Genomic DNA, 21,633 nt, shown 5'->3' on the forward strand with positions numbered 1-21,633 from the left:
TTTTGTAACATAAAGGTCAATGTTGCATTCTTGCTCAATCAACCACCATTATTTTCATTAAACTTTTTTTGCTATTTTGTTAAATAAGAACAACACTCACTGGGTTTCACTGTGAGTTAATATGTTAGGCCAACACAAAGTAATCAGAATTTTTAGTGTAAGAAAAAAAACTATTTGGTTTGATAACTGTACATAAAATCTGCAGCTAAGGGTCTTTTGCAGGCATACTCCATCTGTGTTTAATTTAATCTCAATACAAATGGAGCAAAGCCTTCAGAGGATCATGAAGACAAAATAAAACAATTACACAGGCCAGTGAGAAAGCAGGACTAGCATATAGAAATACAGGTTTTCAATCCATCCTTTGCAAAAAGTGTTGCACAGCTGGAAACCTATCAATATATGATTTCCTACTTTGACATACAAGTCAATCAGAGCTTTTTCATAGAATCCTCCAACATCCCAGAAAGCTCATGTTGAGGGATCTGTCAACAGAATAAGTGTTGGTTCTCTTTGAGAAAGACTGACACAAAGTCACTGTGGCTGTCAGTAAGGAAATTGGGCCCCATGCATTTTATAGTTACATAATAGTAGGTCAGTGAATGATGTACATAAAGGACAAGGTGAAAGTCGAAAGTATGTTTTATTACGTATATAATCAGGCTGTGTATGAATATTTGAGCCCCATAATGTAGTCTAATACCATGGGTTTCATGATCAGTTAAGCAAAGCGGGGCTTTTTTAAGGTAAATATCAGCTAACTGTGTAATTTTGGCAATAAAAACGGAAGATTAGCTTGTTACCTTACCTAAAGATGAAAAAATCTGTTGGGTTCAGCTTATCTTGTGGTTGACAGGATGCCATTTTCTAAGACTCTTCTTTGGTTTTGTAAATAAGACAGTTTCACCCTCTAAACACTTCTTGTGTCAGAAATGTTTATTGTCCTCTAACATGATTTACCCATTTATTAGATGTCTTTTTTTTTTTTTTACAAAACTCCCAGGTCCTCTGTAAATTCATAGTGCAAAATCCCAAGTGTTGTCAGAGAGAAACAAGCAGCTGCTCCTGTAGGTAGGGAGCGTTTCTCTTCAAGACAAATCGCTATCTCTGACTGGTTAGTTGGTAGTGACTGATTGACAGGTGGTGTCACAGCATTTGACTCAGGAGGACTGACTACAAAACCACTCCACAGTTTTCTACATTTTTTATTTGTGCAAATTTTGATTGCCATATATTATTTTACTTTAACCTCACAATTATGCAAAACTGAGTTTTTTCCTTTCACATAGCATCTCAATAAAATATTTCTTTTTATCATTATGTTTTGAAATGCTTTGAAAGACCCTGTCTCTTAACAGGAAACCTGCAAGTCTTATTTTAATTTTCCAAGATGTTTTTCTTCATAACTGCTGATAAAATGAAGACGGTTTCAGTGAACTTTTTATTGATGCTCATGTGCCATTTTAAATGCTGCACTTGGGTCATTAGGGGACATTTCTAAGCCCTTCCCAGCGTGCTTCTCACTATGACGCTCTTATTTACCGTCTTTGCATCCCTGATTGCTGATTGCATACAGCTGCCACCAATTAAGCTCTTGCAGGGACTCAAAACTTGCAACGTTTCTCCCCCGAAAGCATTTCTTGCTTTTCTGTCGCTACATCTCCGACAGATGTTTTAATGTGTTTTCTTTTCTCCGTTTTTTTAGCCTTTCGTCCTGCTCTGTAATTATTTTACCCTTTGTTGTCCAGACGAGCAGACAAAATGAATTGGCTGACTGAGGCGACAGTCCCGTCTGAAGTGTTAATAAGACTTAGACATTCAAACACAGCCATCGCCAGCACAGCCCCCACTAGGGACACAGGAAATCATACAAAGAAATCCTAGAACCATCTCTTTTGATTTGGTCCACACATTGCACCACCACACCTACAGTACCGAAACCCACTCATGTTTTGTCAGGGTTTAGAGGAAGAGGTTTGGACAAGCGATGAGCCCCATATGAAACGATAAGGCTGGTGCTGCCGTTTATCCAACTGCTGTGTGCATTTGTCCTTATTTGATTTCCCTCACAGCTTAGCTGAATATTTGTGCATAAAAAGCAATTTTCACGGCGATTGTAGTGCAAGTTGCACATGACAATTCAAGATGAATTTGGCGTTAGGCATCGGCTCAGGTCTAAGGCAATAACTCCTGCTGTGCTCACCGTAGAGAAGCAGAACTGTGCAGGGAATATTGCGCACTGACCCACGTGTAGAAACCCACACGCACAGAAAAACATCTTCTGAAACCTCAAACTCATTCATCTGTTGTTTGGCAAGTATCTGCCAAAATAGCCTATCCCTCCCCCATCATTTCTACTATTTCTTTTTGCTTTGCGCATCATTTTTTTTTCCACCAGCTGTCAACAGCAAAAAACATGATGGACAAATCTGAACACATATCTTCATTTCAGTGGCAGGAGACATGAGCTGCTGGCTGAAGCCAGAGACAGCTGGCCACCCTTGATGAATGAATCTGTGTAGCAGTAGCAACATCAGCAGCAACAGCAGCTCTTTGTCTGTACTACAATTACAAACATTTAAAAGGCACAATTATTTCCTAAAAACATACAGTAGCATCATAAACCGTTTTAACTGTAAAACCACTATTTTCTCTGTGCGGTCAAACCAAAATGTATATTATTTGTTAAGTTTGAATTGTGCTTAACCTCAGATCCTTTATGAAAATACATTCCCCATCCCACAGGCACTGAATTTCCCTGGTTTCGGCTACATGCTTATGTGATGTTTGGAAACATTTTCACTCTTTCACTGTGGTCTGGTGTGAAGCAGCAAGAGCAGCAAAATGGAAGCCAACCAACAGAAAATGTAGATGTGGGTTTTCCAGATTATTCCTGTGGCATTGTACTTTCAGTGGATAAAAATCCTGACGTGGAAAAACCAAGTGGTCAAAAGAAAAGGGTTGACACACAGTGGTTTAGGTGGGAAAACTTTTGAAATGTGTTTATTTTACATGGTAAATTGAATAAAAACAGTGTAGACCCACATGCTGAAAACATTCTGTAATACCCTGATAACATGACTGAACAAGAAAACAGTTGACATTTGAATAAGATGCTAAAAAGAAATAAAGAGAAAAGGAAGGAAAAAAATTATGTTTTTTTATTTTAGGATAAATACTTGAACATTTACTTAAGAAGTTAGGTAATTGTTATCAAAAAGAACACTATTTCTTCCTTTTGTTATTACAAATCCCATTTATAAAGCTTGAAAAAAATGTTTTTAAAGATATACTAAAAAGAAAAATAAGTGCAATATTTATATATGACAAAAACAAAGATAACAGCAAAGGCTTATAATGAAGTTGATAATTTTCTTAAATAATCAAGGTCTCAATATTGTTTAAATAGATTTTTAGAGTTCTTTATGCGTTCAGTTTTTAGTGTATCTTTATTACTTCTTATTCTTTTTTCTTTCATTATTATTCTTTTTTTTTAGATGTCTTTAATAATGTGTTATCATATCATGAACAGCTGCCTTAAAAACTGGTGAAAGGAATTGTTTATTTGATCAACAATGTAAAAGAACACACAACAAAAAGAGCTTTGTTGCAACATGTTGGTCAATGGTTATTTCTGTCTATGCTCCTTTCTATGGTCACCTTCTCCTTTAACATGGACATTTTTTAATAAAGCAAATGTTCTAGATTTAGAGAACCCTGGATGACAGGGTGACAACAGCAAGGATGATATTGGACCTACAAAGTTATTTTCTTAACTATTTTTTTGTCAAGGAATGAGACTTATTTACAAAATTATCTGGGATATTAAATCTAATGTTCATATTTTTTGTTTTGTTTTGTTTTTTACATCTCATTTTTGACGTTTTTAAGCCGTGTTTCTAATCCTGTTATTTTTTCCCCTAGGGGGAATGTGGGAACTTTATCCGTCTGATTGAGCCATGGAACCGGACCCACCTGTATGTGTGCGGAACAGGAGCATATAATCCCATCTGCACATATGTGGATCGAGGACGTAGGTCTCAGGTAACTAAAAGATGCTTCCAACCTTAGAGACGGTTAGGTCTTTAGTCTTTGGATTCTTTAAAAGAGCTGCAGTATGTCATCAATCTGAGGTCAGATACCCCCACCCCATTCCATCTGTCCATCAATCAGTTTCTTGGGTTCGGCTTGTCTTCCAATATGTTCCTCCTCTGAGCTTTCATTGAGTTGCACCTATCCACAGCCTCATAGCTGGCCTTGTCAGAATTTCCATTATCATTCCAAAATTGGTCTTGGTAGGATTTTTAACAGCTACCGCTTGCAGCTTCTTACCCGTGGGAATACTTTGGTGTCACTTTATCTAGAAAATCCCTTCTCATCGGGGGTCTGTTTCCCTCCTGTCTCACCTGTTTACACACAGCAGTGCCTCTGGCCCGTCTTTCTTTCTGTCTGGGTGAGAGCCTCTGAAAAGCCATCATTACTGATGGAGCTTCTCATCCATCATCAGGCTTGTAAGCCAGACCCCCTCCCAACGCCTCTTTACTGGATGGCCATGCAGAGAGCTGCAGCAGCTGCAGTTCGCGTTATAACCAGCACACTTACATTCGCTCTCACTGTTTAGTCTCACTGTTCATTTGTAGGCTTCAAGTTTCAATGTAAAGGTCAGTCTGCCTCTTGTCATTCCGATTCCCCCCTGAGGTCCGAATGTTGCTCTGCTTCACACTTTAAGGATTTTGCTCTGCAGGAGTAGATTTAAACATAAAACAGCTCTCCTTGTCTAAGGCACCAGGCTTGTGGATCTTTGGTGTTTCTATAGTCTTCTCTGATGATTTTTGTTTGCATGGGATATTTAAATTAAATAGGTACAATATTTGGATTTGAGTCATTGGTGAGTGTTTAGGAAAGTTTATTTTGTTTTTTACTATTATTAAATCAATCTACAAAACCATTAGGTTGTTATATAGATACCAAAACAATAACGACATATGTAAATTAAATGCTGTGATTTACACATAAGATATAGAATAATATAATCTAGAAAAGAACAATGCATTTTACTTTGTTTATCAGTGAGCTGACGTAGATTAAATTTGACTTATGTTTTGAGGGTTTCCAATGTCAAACTGCACTTTAGATCAGTTGTTTACATGCACTCGTCTGAAGCACGAATGCCATATTAGTTTGGAGCTTCTAATTATTTATTTACTCTTTTCATATAAAGAATTTAAAGAATTCTTAAAAACAAGAATTTGAAGCACAGGTTTTATTAATTGTTTTTTTTTAACTATTCCACAAAAGTGTTAACCTCTACATTAAATATGAATATGAGACCCTTACTAAGATTTATTTAAATGTACGTCAAGAGGTTGTACATTTAACAAAATCTTCTTGTGGCCATCTTCTTGAAAAATACCACCTTTAGAGGAAGAGAAATAAGGTAGGATTTTTATGAACAATCCTGGAGAAAAAGGGTTCAGGCCTGTCTTGATGCAATCCAGTATAGATTCAACAGTTAATGTATACTGGATTGCTTCCATACCATTGTAAAAATGGGTTCTAGTTAGATTACGGTAATCAAAGACTGGCCTGTTTATCCCCAATGGCAAGATGCATCTGGAGTATATGAAGAACATTATACTAACTGACAGGCAAGGTGGTTGCATAATAATGTGGTGGTTTGTCTGCAAAAATGGACGGAATAATGGTGGAGGACTTCATCCAAATCCTTTAACTTTTTTCTATTACAGAAACAACTAGATAGTTGAAATTGGGACATTGATCTCACTTCACTACTTATTTTGGTTGAAGCAGGATAACATCCTAAAAAGTCCAACATTAATATTCCAGTCATTCAAATGAATCTATGTTACATTAAGGACAGAACTGCTAGTTCTTAGTGTAATCATATTAATAGTTTTTTTTTTCCTCTTTGCAATTTCACATTTTTAATTATAATTATGACAAAATTGCAATTGAAAATATTTCAGATTTTCTTTAAGCTACTTCCTTTAACTATAGCCATGATTTACTTTGTCTTTTATTTCTGCATGGTTTTCCTCCTCTGCATCTTTGTTTTGCATGAATGAGTGTCTAAACCAACCAAGCGCTTCATTCTCTCTGGTCTCATCACTATCTTTCCCTTTTATTAATTTTGTTGTTGGGTCTTCTTGATTACTTTCTTCTTCAGTTTCCATCATGGTAATCATCAGCTGAATCTGGACTAGCTCTGGGCTGTCTCAGCTTGCTAACAAAATGGCTAACTGTTTCTGTTTTTAGGGTTTCAGCAACCTACAGGCACTTCAGTCAGGAGGGAGAACGAGTCGAGCAGCAGACTACAGCTCTACATCTGAGCCTTTGAACAATAAGGTGGGCTGGGAGATGTTATTAGATTATGGTGCCCACCAAGCGCAAAATTGGGGTTAACAAGTTAGTAACCAGATAAGGCAGTTTGCTTTCCTAGTCTGTTAATTATGATCTCGTATTAATAAAGTATGAAAATAGGAAAAACAATTATGTGGCAGCAACAAGTTATATATGTACAGAACTGTATCAATGCAGGAGCCCTTTGTTTTCTTTTCTTTAGATGAAGTCTACAAAGCTGTTCACATTGAATTTTATCTTGATTTATGGAAATGGCAACGGGTTTTTTTTAACATTTCTGTACAGATTTTATGAGTTACTCTATTAAAAGAAAATATCCAGCTGCAGGTTAGAAATACAGCTTTTCCCTTATCACTGCTCTGCTGAACATATTTCATACCTGCTGTCATCATAAAAGCACGAGTGTGGACACAGATGTTTAAAAAGTCTTTGTGCTTTGTGGAATATTAAAGATGCGTTAGGGCTAACCAACATTCATGTTAAGGAAGATTTTTGGATCATTTTTGCAACACTCCATATTACTAATGTGTGTGCCTTATACCCTACCAGACTGATTTTGTGCTTTGAGAGGGTTGCTCAGTGCCTTAACAGTCATATTTTGCATCATTTACTAATTATTTTTACTTGTTTGCAAAGAATATTGTTAAGAAACTGTTCCTCCATTATTATCTATTATAGGAGTACATTTTCCGTTTGGAACCTGGCAAAGTGGACTCTGGAAAAGGAAAATGCCCATATGATCCTAAACTTAACAGTGTTTCTGCCCTCGTCAGTAAGTTCCTTTTATTACTGCTTTTTTTCATGCTCAAGGTAATAAAAGATGCTGTAAAGGAAGACCAGGGGGAAAAAAGTTAATGACAGCGTAAAATCGGGAAATTATTTAAAAGTATGAACAACAATCAAGGCATTTCAAGAAAATAAAAGAAAATGTAAATTTAACTGAAGTAAATAAAGCATAAGACACTGAGCTTCAAAAACCACATCAGATCTTTGTTCCTTAGTAATGTCCTAATCAGTTAAGAACAATATCAGATCATCGTACCCTTTTGTGTAGCTATTAATCATTATCTTATTAATTAAAACAGAAGTTATCATCTATTTTTTTTCTGATGAGCAGCATATTTTCTTGGCTTGTGGTCATATTGAAAATCTTTGCATTATTTGCATGATGATCATTTTACAAGTTCAAAAAGTAATCACTTCATTAAAATATTGTTTAATTATACGGAACTCCAAAGAATAAACCTCCTGTGTTCCTAAACCAATAGTCTAAAATCTAGTTTATAAAACAATAACTTGATAATTCAATCAACACTAACTGGTTGGGGCTCAGTGGATTATCATTAATCACTGATCAGGCTGTTATGTTAGTGGGTGGTCTTTAGTTGTCATCAGCTTACAGGTGGTCAGACATGGCTAGTGATAAGTGTCCCTCTGTGTGTGTCCATATCTCTGGGTCTGAAAGAACTTATGTTTAGCTGCAACATACCAGCTCCATTTCAGCTGACCTGAGGAAACTATCTAAGTTAGCAAAAAGAGTTACAAATCATATCCTTTAGTTTTTGCTAATCAACTGTAGCATAAGTTTTTGTTTCTGATTATTTTGAATTGATTTATTTAGGGTAACAAAATATTTTTTCTCAAGTTCTGAGAAAGTTCAGAGCCAACCTTTAAGGCTGAGGAATGGTTTGGGGTGCACAAGGGTTTAGCAGAAACGCAAGCCTGAACAAGCGCTGTAGGGGTTTATAATAATAGTATTCTCAGAATATACAGGGGACAGTCCACCACATAAGTGGGGGTAAAGATATTGGGAGAGAGAAGAAATGCTTCACACACACCAAATATGACTGTGTTCCATCTTACAAACAATATTGCTTTTTAACGCAATTCTTTCTTGCAAAACAGAGTAGACTCAGAGTAAAACCATGAGAATTAATCAACATTTTAATGTCTTTAAATAGGGTGTAAAACTGTAACATGCCATACCTAATTAAGGTGCTTACGTTATGTTTCTCTTACCTTTCTCTGTTCAGTCTTTTTGTTCTGTTAGCTGTAAATCAAAGCCAAAAGAGTTTAATATCTGCTGATTATATATGAGCCAGGGTCATTTTTATGTGCAAAGTACATGTCCTAAAATATACCATTAAAGGAAATATTGTGAAAAAAAGTTATACTAGGAAGAAAATTATAAAGTTTAATTGCTAATGTTTGCAAACCTCAAAATGTGTTACTATAACAGGGGAAGCAGGACCTTTCTAGTTTTTCAACTGATCATCTCTAAATGCTGTTATTTTTATTATTTCAAAATAAGAGGGGAGCAAAGTAGAGAGAGACAGATGCACCAACTGGACGATATTTTGGGTTGATGTTAGTATTTTTTTTTTTTTTACATTTATTCACTGATTCATTTTCTGAGGTCATGTAAAATGCAACCCTCGTCACTCCCTCCATTTGCTATTGTTTATAAATGTTTGTTTTTATTTAAAATGAGACTTGTGCTCTTATCAGTTAAGCTGATCTCAAAAGAATTGGTATCTGCATGAGTCTCTCTAACTCTGTATAAACGGACCTATAGAAAAAGTTATTGTGCAAGTGCTTGAAAAAAGAACATTTGCAATGCAAAGTTTAGAAAGTGTATTGAAGTTGTACAATTATAAAGCTCTGAAATCTATTGAGTTTTGCCTTTATTGCTTAAAAGAAGAATATTTCAATTCTGGAATATTGACTTTGCAGCAAATGCAATCATTTTAAAACCTCTCTAATCTCCTAGTAAAATACGTTTATTAATTGCTTACAGATAAAAGAAAAGAAAACTTTATTCAAACTATTAATACTTTATCTTAAAGCTACTGCTTACACAACCAAGTTAACTACAAAATATAAGATTGTGATGCTGGCCAATGGTGATAAGGTGAATTCTAAATTGAGCTGATAATATTTTGTGCCAGCTCTGAGAGTGATCTTTTGAAACATTAAAACCACAGAAAGTTAAATGAAACTGCATATTTTGCAGTGCTGAATTTGGAACGCTTAGGGCCTAATGTTGAGTTTATACAGAAATTAATGGTGTCAACATTGAGTTGAAGGTTTTTTTTTTGTCTTTTTTATTTTTAAGAAAGTTTAAATTTCATGGTAAATGAACACCGGCCTGGAAGATGGCATTCGCCTTTGGATGGTGATGGCTTTCAGTGATGGGAATTTGGCTTTGAGGGAGCTGTACCATGAATGCAACATGCTACATAAACCAGGGTTTAATGTATTAGGCTAATAGGCTACCTTCCTGTTATGTTAACTATTAAGACTAACTTAAGATTGTAGCAGTGCTTTACCTAACACCAGGGGGATTTTACTAAACATTTTCACAAAAAAAAACAATAAAAATTTTCAGTCACAAGTATTGGATAACATGTTGTGTGTGTTTTAACCTGAGAGTGTTTGAGGCTTTTCTAATCCTCTCCTCTGCCTTTTTCTCTTCGCTGTGACTGACAGATGGAGAGCTCTACGCAGGAGTCTATGTGGATTTCATGGGAACAGACTCCGCCATCTTCCGTACTCTGGGGAAGCAAACAGCCATGAGGACCGATCAGTACAACTCCAGATGGTTAAATGGTAATGTCTCAGCTCACCGCTTGATCTGCATCTGCCTTGATTTCTCTCACTTTTCTATCCACAAACCATTTTGAAATTCCTTGAACATTGTAGAACCCCACTGGACTGTTTAACAAACCTCCCTAATTGTCGCTCCAGTGTCGACGAAGATTGTTTGCACCCTGGTCCACCTAACCCAATGATTTTTCATTTGATTCTAAAACTCATTATCGTCAGCAAGCCTGCAGCATCTGCAGCCTGAACCCTGCTGTAGTTGTGAGGAAAATCCTGGATCATTATAGTGATATTACTGCTGGTCCGCTGCTTTTTGGTTGATTTTTCTCCCAAATCAATAGCAGACTTCCCGTCTGTGTTGTTGGCTCCCAGATTTTCCTCTGACCCTGTTGCCCTGACAACAGTCTCCTGCTGGCGATCTGGCGAATCCGGACACCTGAGTCCTGCTAATCAGCCGTTTTGAATTGTACTGGCTAACACCCTCCCCCACATGACGGGGGTGCTGGTTGCTCCCCTCCCTTCTCTGGCTTTTTAGTTTGTCCCTATTTGGGATGCTGGTCTTTCGCAGTGGGGTGGAGCTGTCTGTTTTGTGATTCATGTGGTGACCTACAGAATCAGACCCAGGAGTGCACAGACGTTAACACCGAACAGAAGCCTAAATGTTTCCTAAAATTTGATTTAGTAACTGTTTATTCTATACAGACAAATATCAAATGCTTTTAGGAAGAAATACATTACAGGTGGAACTTAGTAAGCTAGAAATAATTGAAAAGACGGTTTTATTCCCATAATGTAATTAAGAAGATAAAAAGATTCATTACACACATGTTAATATATTTTATGCATTTTTCTATTTTATTTTTTTGTAGTTGAATTTTAGTTAGCACATTTTTCCTTCCACTCAACTTTTCCAATAATATACTTTCCTATTACACATCTTCCAATCATATTCTAATGTCTAAAAACTACATTTGTCTAAAAAAAAAAATGACTTTGTATCAGCTTGGCCAACTTTACAAGTACTGCACCATTTGTTGAAACATTCCTTATTGCATGAAATCAGTATTCATTTTTCATTAGTATTTTGTTGTTCATTTTAAAGAAAATTTAAAGGAAATCACTCAAAACTTATTGCCTAGATACATAGACAACAGAGTAATCTGTTAAATGAAGTTAAATTAAATAAGTAACACAAGAAGCTGCAAGAGATCTTTGTGAAATAATTGGACCCTCTTAGAAGCTCTTGACAAACACAGAGCTCCACCCTTCTAATGGGCTTGCTACCATTTTTTTCTCTTTTCCCCACAGATCCAACTTTTGTCCATGCACACCTGATTCCAGACAGCTCTGAGAAGAATGATGACAAGCTGTACTTTTTCTTTCGTGAGAAGGCCTCTGAGGTGGGCCAGAGCCCCATGACGCAGTCCAGGATAGGGCGGATCTGCCTGGTGAGTTATTACACAAGTTGATAATCACCACTGAGACTTTAATGAATCTGAGGCTTGGTGAGTTATTGTCTTTGGCCTTTTTTCATTAGTTCTTCCTCTTTTGGGGGCAGTTATGCAGTGTGTTTTGCAACATGTTTTAATACATGCTGCGTATAGAAAAAATAAATGATGGTACTATGAATCAAATCAGTGTATATACAGGCGCATAAACAAAAAAAAAAAAAACATATACCATAACAAATATTCAGGTAAGAGAATAATCCAAGATTAAAACTTGCATTTTTAGTTATCTGCATTATCTGTGTAATTAAAGCATGCTTTATTTACATAACATACCATAGAACTTTTGCAACCAAAGCAGAAACTAAAGAGTTTAAAACGACTTGAACTATGACTAACCAGGCAAGATAAGAATTTATGGTTATCTAGTCACCACACGCAGTAAAAAGGATGGTAAAGAAGAGAAAAAAGGGAAAGAAAACCTCCCTGTCCGATTAGGCAGCTGCACTAAAAGTTACATTTATTTTAAGCTTTTTACATGTCAGGGTTTCCAACATAACTGTTTATTTTTAGGTCCGGAAATTATTATGTATTTAAAATCTTTTGTGACATTTCTGTTTGGAATATAATTTTTTCCCCGTTGTATAAAGCTAAAACTGCATGTAGTTATAAAAAAATATAATAATAAACATAAAAATAAGAATTGTCTTTCTATTGCATCTTATTCTTGCTGCAGGCCGGTGACATTGCATAGATAGCATGACACGAGTAATCTGCTCAGTGCATTGCTAAACTAAAGAGAATAATGTTTATTTTGATGTGTCATGATTTCAGATTAAGTTCATTTAATTATTCTTTCTAACACAAGTTAAAACTTAAAAAAAATGTGTCTTTTTACACCCTACAAATAATTTAAACGCAGCTAGATTTCATACCCTGATTCCTTTTTCTCAGGACTTTACTCTTCACCTCAGTAGCGTGAGCAGCAGCTGGCTGACCCCTTGTTAAGATGGTGATTCTGATCATTATTCAGATTAACTTTGGTTAACAGCTGTTTGAGACACCTGTTGGAGAGCTACTGTTGGAGCAGAGTTGATGAGTGACTTTGGAGCAGCTGTAAAGATGGTTGTTTGGATTTGATTCCTGCAGAATGACGACGGTGGACACTGCTGTCTGGTCAACAAATGGAGCACCTTCCTGAAGGCTCGTCTGATCTGCTCTGTGCCTGGAGCTGACGGCATTGAGACACACTTTGATGAACTCAGTGAGTCATATGATTTTCACTTGATTTTTTCACGTGATGATTTTCACAAGTTCTCCCCCACTGAGACTCTCAGAGGTCCATCATCAGTGGTGTAATCCACCTGTTGGCAATTAACTCCAACTTTGCAGTTTTTAAACCTGTGTGAAAAGTGTTGCTTTATCCTGCTACAAAAGACGAGCTGCAGCTTTGGCAATTTACAGATCGATTTCTGCAGCTCAGGGGACCTATAATGGCTCTCCAGGGAGTCAGAGCAAAGCACATATATTGAATGTCCCTGACCTCAGAAGAGAGCAAGCAGATGGGCCATTTATAACCACAACTTTCAAAACAAGACTCTGCAGAAGGGCTCTATGTTGATGGATTCAGAATCAACAACTCTGTCATTTGTACAGTGTGCTTTAAAGTTGTTTTGCATATTTTCAGCATGATGTTCATTCCCAGTTACTCAGTGTGTCCAGTAGTCTTTGCAGTTGGGGATTATGATAACAGCTTATTTTTTCAGAAATAAAATTAGTCTGCTGACTTCTGCTTACAGCTACATGAGGTACATTACATTGAATTTTTAGCTATAGGTTAACATAAACTGCAGGCATAACGATTCAGCTTCAGCTTGGGGCTTTAGATTTTTGCAGAAGTCACTTACCCATTTATTTCAGTCAGGTGTTTTGGACCCGGATGAAAATTTATATTGGATTCATTCTGTAATAGTCTAACTCTTGAATTTATCAGAAACTCCACTCCTTGAAACCAATTGAAGCTTGAAAAAAACACAGAAAATCTCCTAGAAGGAAGGTAAACCTACAGTTTTTTTTCTCTCTCTCTGCTGTAGCAGAGGTAGGGGAATTCAGCTAAGTTGCTGCAATAGCTTTGAGAAACGTTATACTTTTATTAAATTGTCCTTTATACCCGTTATAAATCATACAAACAGTTCAGAAAACAGAGCATGTTCTATAAGCATGTAGTGGTGCCTTTTTAAAACGCAGCAATCACTTTGTTCATTGCATTCAATCTCCTTAAACATTGTGACATTCGTCACATTCCAATCTTAACCTACTATTGTTTTCAATACATCATATGGTAGACCAGTTCCAAGTGGCACATAATTGTGAAGTTAAAGGAACATAATCGTGAAGTTAAAGGAACATTTGCTGCACAGACCTGTTCACTTGTTTTATTGATCATTTCAATCAGACTAAATGAGGCAGCAAAAGACTTGAGATTGTTTAGTTTACTTTCCAGTAGGAAAGCAATTGTAACCATACAGCCAGAGCTACCGCGGAATGTTTTATATAGAAAACACCTAGATCAAATTTGGAATATATAGATAGACTTGAAAGGTGCTTTTTCAACTTTATAAAAATTTTCTTGAGCTATCTTTCTGAAAAATGTTTTTTTTTTTTTTTTTATATTCAAAGGTGGTAGACACATCCCCAAAATAACTGTAACTATAGCGACACATTGTTCGGAAAAGGGTTGACTTAGGGGATGTGAATTTAATATCCAATTACAAACATTTTTTAAAAATTCTTACTCAAACCTTTTTTCCTTCCAATTGAGTATGCACTTCTTTGTGTCGGTTTAGCACAGGGATCTGCAACCTGTGGCTCTTTGGACTCTCTACAATGGCTCTTGATAGCATCTAAAAAGAATTTGAGAACTAATTGATGACATTCAACATTCAACAGAATGACATTAAAAGAACCAGAAATCTGTTTTTAGAGGTATTTTTCCTCTAATTAGCTTGGGGGTTATGCATTTTAATATGTTTTTCTTTTTACATCAAATAATAGGCATATAGTAAATAGAGAGAAAAATAATCCATCCTTCATTTTTATTTATCTTTTTATCTTTTTTCTAATATTTAAAAGCTAAGAATACAAATAATCAGTCAGTAACTTAAAATAGCAGCAGATTTCCTATTGCAGATATTTAACAAAAACAGTAGTTTGCGTTTTATCGAAGGTCATGTATTATTTTGCTGCTCTAAATGATTTTTACTTTGCCAGAACAAAATGGCTCTTTGGATTTGAAAGGTTGCAATCCCTGTTATAGCACATCAAATCTGAATAAAATACATTCAACTCTGTGGTTGTAGTGTGAAAAAATGTGGAAATATAAAAAAAAAAAATGTTGAACTATTGCAAATCACTGTATTTTGATGCACAAGTCAATATCAATCAATAACATTTAAAAAATAAAAAGCTGTGAGTTGAATAATTAGCAGGATCCTATACTTGTCCTGCAATGGCGCTCTGCAGATGTTCTCCATGCATTAAAAGTGCTCAGCATCTGCAACAGAAAAGCACTCTGGTGTTGTTGTTTCTTTATCTCGTAGTTGTGCAGCCTGACGTTGGCAGCCTCTGAGCAGATCGGCCCTCGTCGTGAGGTTAATGTGCATCCTGAGGTGCAGCATAACATCCCACAGCACCGCGGCCATTCTTACCACAAACCACAGTCGGTCTGGAAGAAATGTAATGCGTGTCCCGATGAAGCCCAGCAGAGGCAAAGGAAGACTTGGATGAGGACTCAGGAGACAGAACAGAGTAGGGTTTAACAGACGAGAAAAGATTCACTGTGTTGCCAGAGCAAAGGAGGACTGCAAAGAGAAGTGAAGCCAAATGGATGTAAAAGAGATCAAAATATTCGGTGGAGAAAAATAAGAATGAATTTATGGGCTGTTAGGTTTTATTGCCTTTTCTGAAGTCATGGACGGATGAAGCTTTACTTTTTTACATCTTTTGGATGTAGCAGTATGCAGATCCCAATGTTTCTTAATGTTCACAGAAAGTTGTGATTATTGATGCATTTAAATGAGTTTAACTGGTTATTTTAACTTATTGAGCTTCATATTTAGCAGTATGTATCAAGAAACTAAATACATCCAACCGATTTTAAATAACTGCAACTGATTAAACTTTGTTGTTTCCTCCTATAAAATCTCATTTAGTTCGACTTGCATTATTCTACATCCAGTAATTAAATATGTTTTCCAGCATGTATTTTGTTTAGATGGCCTCAAAGTCTTTGTGTTCTCTGGCACGTCAGAAACAAACATCAGATTGATGCAACGTGTTCCCAGTTCTCTGCTGATTTATTTCTATTCTCGCTTTCCATAGCCAGAAGCTATGTCAGACTGGCGTCAGATGGGTTATGAATCTCTGCTTTGTTTGCCAAAAGTTAATTTTCACTTCAGAAAGCAGATATTACCTGTCATTCCATATCCTGGCCTGTTGACTTAGTTTTCTTTTTAGAAAATATTTCAAACGTGTGATCAAAGGGGAGCTTGTTTATCTTTAAAACTATGCACAACTCATTTTTCTCATGCAAGCAATTTGGATTTATGCTCCTCGTTTGTTGATTTTTTTTTTGCTGATCAAAGCCAAATGCTTGGGGATTTGGATTTAATTAGTTGTAAAGTGCATTCAGGTGATGTTTGAGCTACATTTTTGAGTTTGAAATACGCCTCGTCTTTAGTCTCACGAATGTCCATAAACAAACTATGTATAGCTGGGAAACTTTCTTTGATGGGATTTTCTAAAGACTTAAAAGTACCAGATATTATCTTTCTTTTGTTTTTAAAAGTTTTCTTTTAATAAATTACCTATCTTTGCATGGAAGCAAAACAATAAATGGACCGGTGTGTGCATAGCCTGTCTACTTCCAATTTATTTCTCTTTTCCTCCGTTTTGTTATTTTTTGCTCTTTTCTCTCATGAAAACATTAGCGGATACTCACTGCACACCGTTGCCATGGCCCCACGGTGCCTGTATTGCATATGGCTCCTATTAAATTCATGTTTCAGCAGACATCTCTGTTTCACTCCTATTCCCCACTGAGACCGAACCACTGTAGCTCCAGGTTTGCAAGAGTTTAGATTCAGGATCTCACCGAGACTCTGGAAACCACAATTCAAGGGGTGCTCATTCTTAACAAACCCCCCCTCAATGGAAGCAAAATGTCTCCATATGTCACAATTAGGATTTTTTGGGGTCGGAACGATGTTTAAGTCTCAGGATCATTTAATATGAGACACTAATATTTTCTTTTCAAATGTTTTCTAAGAAAAAAAAAATGTCTGTTTGTTTAATTTGAATCTGAAAAAGGTTAACTTCAGCATGGCATAAATCCCAGGAAGTGCTCTACATTTGTGCTGATCCATCAAATTAATGTTTTCAAGTATGGACGTTTATGGCGTCCGTACAACTTCACATTGTTTATGGATGTGACTAATTAATGTGAAAATCATGTCATCATCTAAAGGGGATGTGTATATCCAGCCAACCCAAGACACAAGGAACCCAGTCATCTATGGAGTCTTCTCAGTTTCAGGGTGAGTAATGGCTTCTTTAAACTCTAATTTAGGTGTGGATGTTAGGTGTACTTTAGTGTCTGTCAGCAGTACATGCTCATTTCCACTCAGCCGCAAGGTGCCTGCTCTTTGTAATGTTACAAAGCTCCATTGGTTGGTCAGAATCCGCCTATTTAAAGGAGACAGAAAAGTGAATGTTCAGCACAAAAATAGGCGCCGCTCTTTGAGAGTCTTTAATAGAGTCAGTCAGATTTGATAGCGGGTTGTCAGTCACTACATGGAGACTATATAATCTATTTTTGTAACACAAATTTATAGAGGGTCACAAGTACAGTAGTCTGGATCTGACCTCTGGAAGATAAAGGTCAATACCTCAGTTTTTTTTTTTTAAAGCAGTCGTTGTGTGTGTTCGTCCCTGGAGAATATAAACTTGAACATGATTGAGATTTTTGAAGAGATCACAACATTCCCAAATCTACAGTGTTAAAGGAGAGAAGCTAAATACTCCAAACTCTGGCTGTAATAAGTTCAATATATTAATTGGTATTCTGGCATTTAAAAGATAATGTTTTCTTCAAATAAGCTTCTCTTTTTTTGCCTCCTCTGACTTAATTTAAAAATCCTAACACCAAACAAAAAATACTACATATTTGCACCATATATAATAATGCTCTGAACTTCCATATCAATCAATTTTTTTGCACCATGTTTTTTTCCTCCCACACTGTTTATATCTGATCACTGCTGCACTTTATGGAATGGAAATGTTCATTTACTGTCTGGAAAGCTATACTAAACAAAATTTTGTTTTGTATACACTCTGTTTATACAAAATGACAAGAACAGTTGTCTAAGTCTTAGTCATCCTACACATATATTTCTTCTTACCTTAGTGATGGCATCCTCACCAAAGATTGTAGCTGTTAAGCCAGTTCAATATGGTGCATTCACTGACTTGAAAATTATCCTTTTTGGGTTTTTTTGTTATCTTTTTAATATTCCATTTGGGCAGTCACCTGTCTTTGCTAATGTATGTTCTATATGTCAGAGTTTTTTTTGTCTCTGTATGGTTGTTCCAATAGTAGGTGAGAGACTGACTACTTAGATGCACAACCTTAAAAAAAAATACACAACTCCTTCAAATCTGTAGACTGAGATTCTGCCTGTGCACAGTTTAGGAAAAGGTGTGCACCGAGTCATAATAAACACTTTTTGATTAATGTATTGGAAAAAATAATATTTTTACTTCTGCATTTGCCATCATGCAATGTAAGAGTTTTAGCCCAGCTGTTTAAAGCAAGTGTGGTGCTAATGATAGGGGCTCATGACAGGAGTTAGAAACATATACACCAGCGTGATGCAGAGCGAGCCTGTAGTCCGGGATTTTTTTTTTCTTCTTTTTTCTTTCTTGGCAATAAGTGGGTGTTTGTATGTCAATGTGTCAGACAACTTGACTCTGGTTGAGTCAGTCTGAATGTTGGTGCGTCATAATGTTCCTGCAAAAAAAGGCAGACTTAATATGTGGGAAGGAAATCATTTCTTTCTCACAGTAATCAACATCTGGGTGTGAGTGAATCTGGATACTGCTTAGGTAATATCTTTGCAAATATTTTGTTCTTGTCTGTTTTCATACAGATCTGTGTTCAAAGGCTCGGCAGTGTGCGTCTACTCCATGGCTGACATCCGTATGGTGTTTAACGGGCCTTTTGCCCACAAAGAAGGGCCCAACTACCAGTGGGTGGCATATTCTGGGAAAATCCCCTACCCTCGACCTGGCACTGTGAGTTAAAGAAACAAACAAAACAACAATGATGATGACATAATCCACACACAGGGGGGAAGATAAACGGCAGATGAGCAGATTTAACATTACAATGTTCCATCTGTCAATAGTGTCCTGGAGGTACATTCACTCCAAACATGAAATCCACAAAGGATTACCCAGATGAGGTTATCAACTTCATGAGAAACCATCCCACCATGTACAACGCTGTTTACCCGGTTCACAAGCGCCCCCTAGTGGTCAGAACAAATGTGGACTATGAGTTCACTACGCTTGCTGTTGATCAAGTTAGAGCTGCAGATGGGAGCTATGAGGTGCTCTTCCTGGGAACAGGTCAGTGATTTTAAGCCTCATACTCTAGCATTTAAAGATTAGTGTAAAGATTCAGTTTTGAACAGAATTCTGTAATTATGATTGTCTGTTTATCCTAAAGGTTTCCAAAAATGATCCAACACCATTCTAATAAGAGGATAAATGTTTTTGTTTGTTTTAGATCGTGGGACAGTCCAGAAAGTCATTGTCTTGCCAAGAGATGACTTGCAGACAGAGGAATTGGTTCTAGAGGAGGTGGAGGTGTTCAAGGTCAGTCTGGAAAAAACAAAAACTTATCCAAAAATCCTTTTTTTATTTGTCTTATTACCAAGAGACGCAGTCAGGCTTGTCCTAAACCAAACTTAATTTCAGATTTATTTATAATATGACTTACAGTTTATTTCCTATGAACTGTAAGAATAGAAAAGGTCTGCTGCAGAATTTGAGTCCAACAGACAAAGGAAATTATCCCCATTTATGCCTCTCAGTATATCTCCCTAGTTTCTGTCCAGGGGTTATGAAAGGGAATAGAATTCCATACAAATACATACAGCTGGGTGATGCATTTATACAGCAAAAAAATCTAAGAGTTCTTAGTTTTTTTGTGCATTTTTTTTTTGTGATAAGTTGCTGCCAAGTGTTTTTTGTGTGCACATCAATTCTAGAGGATAAAGTAGTTTTTTTGTAACCTGACAACAGCCAGATGCAGCGAGACATGCATCTGGCTGTTGTCAGATTAGTTTTTTTGTAGTTGTTTTTTATTACTTTCTTCTGCTTAGTTGGCTGATATGTCTCTACTGTTGGATTTTTTCATAGATTTCAAAAGTTTTTGTTTTTTACCATGTGTTTATGTTACATTTTATTTGCCAATTCAGGTTCCCACCCCAATCACCACTATGAAGATTTCATCTAAACGGGTACGTTACCAAGAACTTCCTTAGAGCACATTTTAATGACAAAAATCATAACCTTTTTAATGTATGTTTACAAGTGATGGCAGTTTCATCATGTTGCAAACTAAATGTCTTTATTTGAGATCCTCTCTGATTTGGGGAAGACATGAAATAAAGTAAAGCAAATGCAAACATTTAAGCATAAAGGATAAATATTTTGAACAATTTCCAAGACAAAAAAAATCTCACTTTTATTATCAAATATATAAGAAATAGTATATGTTTTCATTTAACAGTGCCTTGTTATGCCTTTTATTGAGTTTTCTTAGACTAGAGTAGCTATAACTGAGTCAATAAAGCCAACAGTTTCTGGTTTATAAACGATTTTTTTCAGGGATTATACTATTTGTTTTGGAGTAGAAGAAGACTAGCAGAGTTTAAGAGTATTACGGGTCAGCTGCTGTTGCTGACCGTCATTTTCATATATCTACTCCTTCACTTACTCGTTCTGTTTTTGTTTCTTTTAACAGCAACAACTCTATGTAGGATCCGTCCTGGGTGTGACCCACCTTGCTCTGCACCGCTGTGATGTGTATGGTGAAGCCTGTGCTGACTGCTGTCTGGCCCGGGACCCATACTGTGCCTGGGACGGCAAGTCCTGCTCCAGATATTCTGCCTCACAGAAAAGGTGAGACCAGAGCAGCCTGGATGTTTACATACGCAGCAAGTTCTCTCTTGGATAATAATTCAGCACTGGATGTTTAAAAATTTTTGCTGGAACTGAACTTTATTTTAACACAATGGTTTTGTCCTCTTAGACGGAGCCGGCGACAGGATGTAAAGTATGGAAACCCAATCCGTCAGTGCAGAGGTTATAACTCAAATGGTGAGTTTCATTATGTTGCAAGATGGTTATCAGGAAACTTTTCTAACACAAATGCATTAATTACTTAAAGTACTTACTTTACATGTTCTTTCATAGCAAATAAAAATACTCTGGAGACAGTTCAGTATGGAGTGGAGGGCAGTACTACGTTCCTGGAGTGCCAAGCTCGCTCTCCTCATGTCTCCCTGAAGTGGCACCTGCAGAAGGAAAACAGTGACAGGAGGAAAGAGGTGACTGCATGGACAATAAAATAATGGTTTTGATTTATATGGTCCCCTGCTTTTGCATAGGTCAGATTTGAAGTTAGTTGATTAATTCAACTTGGAAACTAGACTACACAAATGTAGCTGTATATGGAAGAGTGAGAAGAAAAGAAAAATTAGGACGAACATTGGAAGAAGCTCTGTTTACTGTTTGTAATGTGGCTGACAGTATGATGGCAAACAAAGGCTGCGTATCATGAAAAAAAATCCCCCTCTGTAAAACATGGGGGGATGCTTATTTAACCTGTAAAAGAAAGTCTAGTCTGAGTCGATGATATAATGAGATACAGGAAAATCTTTAGAAAAGCTGGTTTCTGCAAAGGATTTAAAGGTTCCATTTCTTGCATTAGCCCCAAAGCATACAGTCACAGCTACAATGGAAAAGTTTTAATCAGACTTTTTTACTGCTGTTTTTGTTTTTTTATTTTTTTTAATAAATATACACTTGTTTACACATATACATACATTTAGTTACAAAGACATACATATAT

General features: G+C 36.5%; 1 protein-coding gene across 2 annotated transcripts in view; it reads left to right on the top strand.

Moving 5' to 3' along the window:
- LOC107097502 (semaphorin-3F-like) overlaps positions 1 to 21,633 on the top strand; it is a 63,182-nt gene that overhangs the window by 37,721 nt on the left and 3,828 nt on the right. For both annotated transcript variants that reach the window (XM_015394661.1, XM_015394662.1), the window contains 14 exons: positions 3,925 to 4,044; positions 6,277 to 6,366; positions 7,060 to 7,153; positions 9,871 to 9,990; positions 11,293 to 11,432; positions 12,582 to 12,696; positions 16,957 to 17,026; positions 18,641 to 18,785; positions 18,899 to 19,121; positions 19,282 to 19,370; positions 19,976 to 20,017; positions 20,524 to 20,681; positions 20,812 to 20,879; positions 20,976 to 21,109. In XM_015394661.1, the coding sequence (XP_015250147.1) occupies positions 3,925 to 4,044; positions 6,277 to 6,366; positions 7,060 to 7,153; positions 9,871 to 9,990; positions 11,293 to 11,432; positions 12,582 to 12,696; positions 16,957 to 17,026; positions 18,641 to 18,785; positions 18,899 to 19,121; positions 19,282 to 19,370; positions 19,976 to 20,017; positions 20,524 to 20,681; positions 20,812 to 20,879; positions 20,976 to 21,109 (1,608 nt within the window). The remainder of the gene's footprint in view (positions 1 to 3,924; positions 4,045 to 6,276; positions 6,367 to 7,059; positions 7,154 to 9,870; positions 9,991 to 11,292; positions 11,433 to 12,581; positions 12,697 to 16,956; positions 17,027 to 18,640; positions 18,786 to 18,898; positions 19,122 to 19,281; positions 19,371 to 19,975; positions 20,018 to 20,523; positions 20,682 to 20,811; positions 20,880 to 20,975; positions 21,110 to 21,633) is intronic.

Source organism: Cyprinodon variegatus, unplaced genomic scaffold (genome assembly GCF_000732505.1).
Source record: "Cyprinodon variegatus isolate N-32 unplaced genomic scaffold, C_variegatus-1.0 Scaffold702, whole genome shotgun sequence".
In the NCBI taxonomy this organism is placed as follows: domain Eukaryota; kingdom Metazoa; phylum Chordata; class Actinopteri; order Cyprinodontiformes; family Cyprinodontidae; genus Cyprinodon; species Cyprinodon variegatus.